Genomic DNA, 6218 nt, shown 5'->3' with positions numbered 1-6218 from the left:
GGATTTGAGCTGCACGCACGGGCGTACGTGTGTATATGGATGCTACGCCCTTGTGATGAAAACATCTCTTTATACAGTCTTTATAATTTACAAGGAGCCTAGAAATTTCTCTCTAAGGCTTTTGGCTTAATTTTCTCGTTGGGTGTCATTGTCAGAGGATTCCGTGGTTTATCACAAGCGAAGTCCAGTGCGAGAAGAGATATCACGGGAGCCACCTGCCCAGGTAGTGTTAGCACAGGCAGTATGGCCTCTATAAGGTGTCATACCAGCTGCCGCTGTAAACACTGTAAAAATAACTGCCTCTGCCTTATCCTTGTCTGAATTAGATTGAAATTTCTTTCACGTAAGACGGGTATGCAGTAGTTCCCAGTTTTGGAGCTTGACTAGTTATTCTTTTGAACTAGGATTCAAACTTCCACCAACCATATTATTGAAATGACCTTAACGACTCCACTTCTTAGTGGCAGTATCGAGGTCATAATGGAGACGTTTGTCCTCGTTCTTTACTGCCTTTATTTGGATAAGAAACGTTTCTGCTTTTGGCGACTAATTGTACTGTTCCACGAGAGAGGAACGGCTACGGAACGCCACTAAACAATGAACAAATAATTTGCACATTATAGGTATCGTTGAGTAGCTCCAGACGACAAGGGTATCCCGGCACCAATCGATGTCCCTGCAATTTTTCAATAGCATTTGAAAATGCTCAGTACTCAAAATGTTTCGGTGATTTTTTTTCTTTCATAAACTCGTTTGTTAGGGGAACCAAGTCAGTAAGAGTAGCTGATGGAAGTTTGTAGATAATGGAAAGTCCCGTACACACGGAGACCTGCCGCATAAATTTGTAGAAAAGTCTAAAATAGCACAAGATGGTCTATAACCCCCGCCCTGACATTTTAACAAGCATTGCGCTATGTTCCATGACCTTGAGGAAAAATCAAAGGGGGTTTAATGTGATGCATGCGATGTCTAGAAGTCCTGGTTCCCTTTGCCACATGACAAATGCATCATATTACTCGCTGTGCTTGCACAGTAATTCAGCTACTTTTCATTATGTGTGTGGTTTTGGCATCTTACCCTAAGTGCAGTAGTGATTAAATATTTACACGTTTTATCATTTTCATTTGAGGTTTTATTTAATTCTTCATTTACCTCTCTAAGGTCTTACTATTCTCACGTCTCGTAGCCCATTCAGGTGAACACGCATGAACGCAAGTTTATTATCACAACCGAGCATCAAAACGATGCTCAAGAGGAACGTTATGCTTCTAATTTGGGATCACGAAGGGAATCCAGGATTGCGGATCTATCTTGAACGAGGTGTTAATGATATGACAGCATCCTTTTCAGGCAAAGACAATTGGAACTCTGGTTTGACAAGCGTCTCATCTGCCCCATTATTCAGGACAAGGATTGCTTCGATCAACAAAAAAACTGATGCTATTGTTGGAGAGGCACTTCTCAAAAATCCCTTGAATTACCGGAAATAACCTCTACATCTCCGAGCACTTTATCTTGGCTACTTAATCTTCCAGTCAGATTGTGTCAGACATAATATCATGGGTGACAAATTACTCCTTAATTTAGGATCGAAATTTCAGCGTTGATTTATAATTTCACATGTGAAATTACAAAATTGCCATGGCAACATCTCTTGTATCTCGATCAGAGCCAAGATGGCGTCTAGATTTAAGACAGTGACCATTGAAGAAGTTACGAAATTAAAAGAAGCAGCAGAAAATTTAAATACGTTAAAGAGCACAATTAACTGGGTGAGAGTTTTTGAGAAGTGGTGTGACGAAAATAGCCTTGAGAAAAACCTGGAGATGATTCTTCCCGAGCAGTTGGATAAGGTACTCGAGCGATTTTACAATTACGGTTGTGAGCGTAATTTGTCACCCACGACATTAAAAGGTAATCAAATGGTTTTCTCGTGAAATTAGGAAACAATTTCACTTGCATTTTGTCAAAATTCTTATAATTTCCCTCGCCTAAAGGCTCGGGAAATTATCAGAATTTTGACAAAACGCGCGTGAAATTATTTCCTAATTTCACTCGTCGCTATTTGATTACACATATTAATTATCAGTGAATTTCACTCACATCGAAAGACTCGGAGTTACCTACAAAACAATGTCCTAAGCAACGGCAGCGTGGTCCAGTGCACGTGGATGTTTCGGGTTGAAATCCCTACTGACCACCAAATAGCAGTGTCCTCGGTGGTTATGATTTCTGCTCTACCATTGCCTCTTTGTAAATGGCTGACTCGCTGCCTTCTTCCATTTCACGGCCCCACGAAATGCTGGGTTAAAATGCTACCGTGAGTAAAAAAGACTCCTATTTTTCTTCTTTTCCTCGTCATACGATGGTTACCTTAAATCAGTATGTCGATCATTCGTCACTAATGTCCACTTATCACACTTAGGAACTATTGACCACTAGTCCAGTGATTGTGAAAGAATAAAATTGTCATCTTAAATTAGAACATATAGGGAGCCAGGCTGACTTAGTGGTTATCTATCAGGCCTCCCAACACTGCGAGCCGGCGTTCAACTCTGGCCCTGGGCTGCATATGGAACTGAGGTTCAGTCGATCTCAACCAGACTCAAGGGTTTTCTTTCGGGTACTATGGTTTTCCTCCCTCATCAAAATCGACTCAAAGATAATTAACATCTAGCTGTGGTGCTTGTCGTGTCCTCTGAGTACATAAATTAGAGGAGGTTTAACTAGTTGGAGAAGTGAGACTAGTTCCGAAGAAAAAAACAACGAGTCAACCATGTGCTCTCTTTATTCTTCTCTCTCCATACTGCTCCTTTTCTACTTCATGATAAACATGCCCGAAATGTGACATACACGACATCCCTCCTTTTCTTCGAGGAAACAAACACCAACAATCCTTCGAACTCGAGCGTAAACAGAACGCATACAAATTCAACTTAAAAGGTAAACGTCCTTACATAATACACATATCGACAAAGTCAAAAGTTCAAATTGTTTCGGAATGAGTGTCCTAAGAACACTTTTAAAATCAAAGTCACAATGTTCTCAATCACAAAAACCTTAATTTCAAAGTTCTTTGATTTATCCATTCAGTAAACATCTCATAGGAGATCAGCACATTATTTAAAAACATAGTCTTTGTATCTGTCTGGAGGTCTCCTCTGCCTCTGAGGCCTCTGAGTCAACCTCGGTGTTGCTTGCGTGCTAGGTACTGTTGCCTGATCAACCCTAATGTCCCTACGGACTGCAACTGCCTCGTTTCCATTCTCTGCACCTGCTTGTACTGACAGTGTACTCCTGGTTGGAGATTCATTCTGTGGTGTGGCAGGTACTGCTGGTGTCGGTTCACTTAACACTTGGCTTGGTACTGCGGTTGGTACCACAATTCCATCTGGGCTACCAGATGGTGTCTCAGGTGTCGGCACAGGGTCATCCATCATAAACCTGCTTCTATGTAAGGTGTTTTTCGAGTATTGGGTCCCGCCTGGATTCTCTACTATGACACTGTTGCCAGTCCTGCTAACTACTCGGTATGACGTCGGATTGAATGGTGTTGAGAATTTGTCCTTTCTCTCTTGTCTTAGTAATACTTGATCACCAACTGCAATATCTGATGGTTTAGGATTCGCTGCTTTGTCTGCATATGATTTGGTCTTTGCCTTCACCTCTGCATCTCTATCCCGAGTTTTTAGGTCTAGATGGCAATCAGCATGCAACTCTGGCAGCTTCCCTCTCATCTCCCTATTGAACAACAATTCATCAGGGCTTTTACCAGTGGTGGTGTGATCAATACTCCGGTATTTCGTCACATATCTTCTTAACTCCTTCTTCCAGTCGACCCCTTCAGCTTGGGCAATGCGAATTCTCTTCATTAGGGAGGCGTTCTGCCTCTCAACTTCCCCATTGGCCTGGGGCCACTTCGGTGTTGTCTTGAGATGCACAATTCCATTCTGCACACAACATTCTTGGAATTCTCCAGAGATGAATTGCGGTCCATTGTCGCACATAAAGTTGATCTCCGGATGTCTGTTATCAAGCCACGACACGCAGGCTGGCTTGTCGCTTTGTACGATTATCTAACCGGCGCTGAAGGAAGGAGATGTATACTCAAGGAGAAAGCGGGAGTCAAGGAAATTGCCAACAGTGACAAACCACTACCACCTGTTGATCCATTTGAAGAAATCTACCTTCTTGATCCGTTTTTTCAGAAAGTTAATGGCTAGGTACTCGTAAAAGGAGCATTGACTTTGTGTGACAATGTAAATATGAGTGAGGACAGCATGAAGCTGAAGATATGACATTATAGTTGCAGTTTTATTTGTTTTGTTAAGTTTTATAACGTTGTATGATTTTTTTATGATTTTTTTTTTAACGAACCCATTGACGTTTATCAAATAAATTTTCTATTTCGTAAGAAAAATTGTGTTTGTTCATCGTGGTAAAGTACAATAATAATAATCAAGGTATTATCGTTTGTCTCACGACGTGGTCACTTGTGATATGAATCACCAAGTAACTACATCATGACACAAACGATTAATAATTTTAATGTTCTATTGTCGTCGCAAAAGTTTTGAATACCTTAATTCGCCAGAAAGTTTCAGCTAGCGAAATCGCAAAAATTAGGTGACTTATGTTCCAAAATTTACGAGAAATCGCTAAATTAAGGTGTCGCTAAATCCGGATTTTTCAAATCGCTAAATTAACGTGTCGCCAAAATTTCATATCATAAGGTAGTATCGAGTGTCCAGATGGAAGTGGTCCTAGTAGGTCTACAGCCAGGTCTTGCCAAGGACCCTCCGGCAATGTCATTGACGTCAATGGCTCAAGTGGATTTGGGCGTGCAACCAGTTGACATCCATAGCAAGATTTGCAAAACCTCTCCGCCGCCTTATCAATACCAGGCCACCATACTTTACTTCTCAGATTCCGCTTTGTTCCAAACAATTCCTAGGTGTCCCTCATGTGCTAAAGAAATTGCTTGGGACCTTAGCTTGCTTGGCAGTACGACACGGGTACCTCTAGCTGTCCGAACACACACAGTTCCCCTGCAGCTGGCGCATAAGCCTTGCATTTCTCAAATCGACCGGTTTTAATTGCTTCTCTCAGAGCTTTCAACTCTTCATCCACAGCAGATGCTTCTTCAACTTCTCTCGTGGTTAGGGCTGCGGGTGTGGCACTGATAGCTGCAAATCAAACAACAACAACATTTATTTAAACACGATAAAAATTACAGCGGAGCTGATGTGGTCGTGTATTCAAGAAGTTAAAAAGTACTATTTACATGAAATTCTACGTTTGAGCGTGTTTTTAAACAAGCTTCTGCTTGCGATAGAACGTGTATGATTTTCAAGAGAATTCCATAGAGATATTGCTTTGTAGCAAGTGGACTTGCGAAGAAGTTCTGATTTTGGCTTCGGTAACAAAAAAGTCAATTTCCTTCGCAGGTTATAGTTACAATCATATTTCTTAAATAGCTTCTTAATAGGAGTAGGTGAAAAATAATAAAAACAGACGTGTGCTAATGAAAACAATCTATGTTTGTACAAACAATTAATAGTAAACCAGTTGCATCGGGCTAGGACCTGGTCGCTAGGTGTATACCAGTCCAGGTTGTAGATGGTTTTAGCGGCACGTGCGTGTATTTTCTCCAGCACTTCAAAGAGCGATTTGCCACAGGAGCCCCATACAAGCAAACCATAGGTGACAGATGGTAAAATTACTTTAAAATAAAAATCAGCTCTCGCCGAAGTCGGTAAACAAATCTAAGAAGATTCAGTTTTTGTGTGAAGGACTTGATTAACTCTTTAACGTGAACGTTCCAATTAAGATCACTGTCGACCTCAACGCCTAAGCACCCGGTTGACTTGACTTGAGTGACGACACTGTTCCCTAATGACACTGCTTGCAACGGCCCAACAAACTGGCCGCGCATTAAGATCATACACTCGGTTTTAACCCAGTGGGGTATTAGGCGATTACGGCAGCACCACTCATACAACTTCTGGAGGACGCTATTCAAGAAAACGACAACCTTGTCAGGAGATGACTCAGCCACGTAGATGGTCGTATCGTCCGCATACATGTGAATTTCGCATTCTCTAACTCCAGCTATGTCGGGAAGATCGTTGCAGAACAATGAAAACAGGGTAGGTCCCAAAACAGATCCCTGCGGCACACCAAACTTCACAGGTAAGGTTTCAGACTGGAATCCATCA

The 6218-nt window shown here is 41.6% G+C and overlaps 1 protein-coding gene across 1 annotated transcript; it reads right to left on the bottom strand.

The window, feature by feature from the left end:
* Positions 1 to 3119: 3119 nt before the first annotated feature.
* LOC138013144 (uncharacterized) lies at positions 3120 to 4007 on the bottom strand. Its single transcript, XM_068860142.1, has one exon. It carries the CDS (start codon positions 4005 to 4007, stop codon positions 3120 to 3122), a length of 888 nt encoding a protein of 295 aa, XP_068716243.1.
* Between the last annotated feature and the right edge of the window lie 2211 nt (positions 4008 to 6218).

Source organism: Montipora foliosa, chromosome 1 (genome assembly GCF_036669935.1).
Source record: "Montipora foliosa isolate CH-2021 chromosome 1, ASM3666993v2, whole genome shotgun sequence".
NCBI classification, from domain to species: domain Eukaryota; kingdom Metazoa; phylum Cnidaria; class Anthozoa; order Scleractinia; family Acroporidae; genus Montipora; species Montipora foliosa.
This window is presented reverse-complemented; position numbering and strand designations above follow the sequence as displayed.

Excerpts from the sequence above, each read along its gene's own strand:
- LOC138013144 (XM_068860142.1), bottom strand. The coding sequence starts at position 4,007 with ATGTGCGACAATGGACCGCAATTCATCTCTGGAGAATTCCAAGAATGT.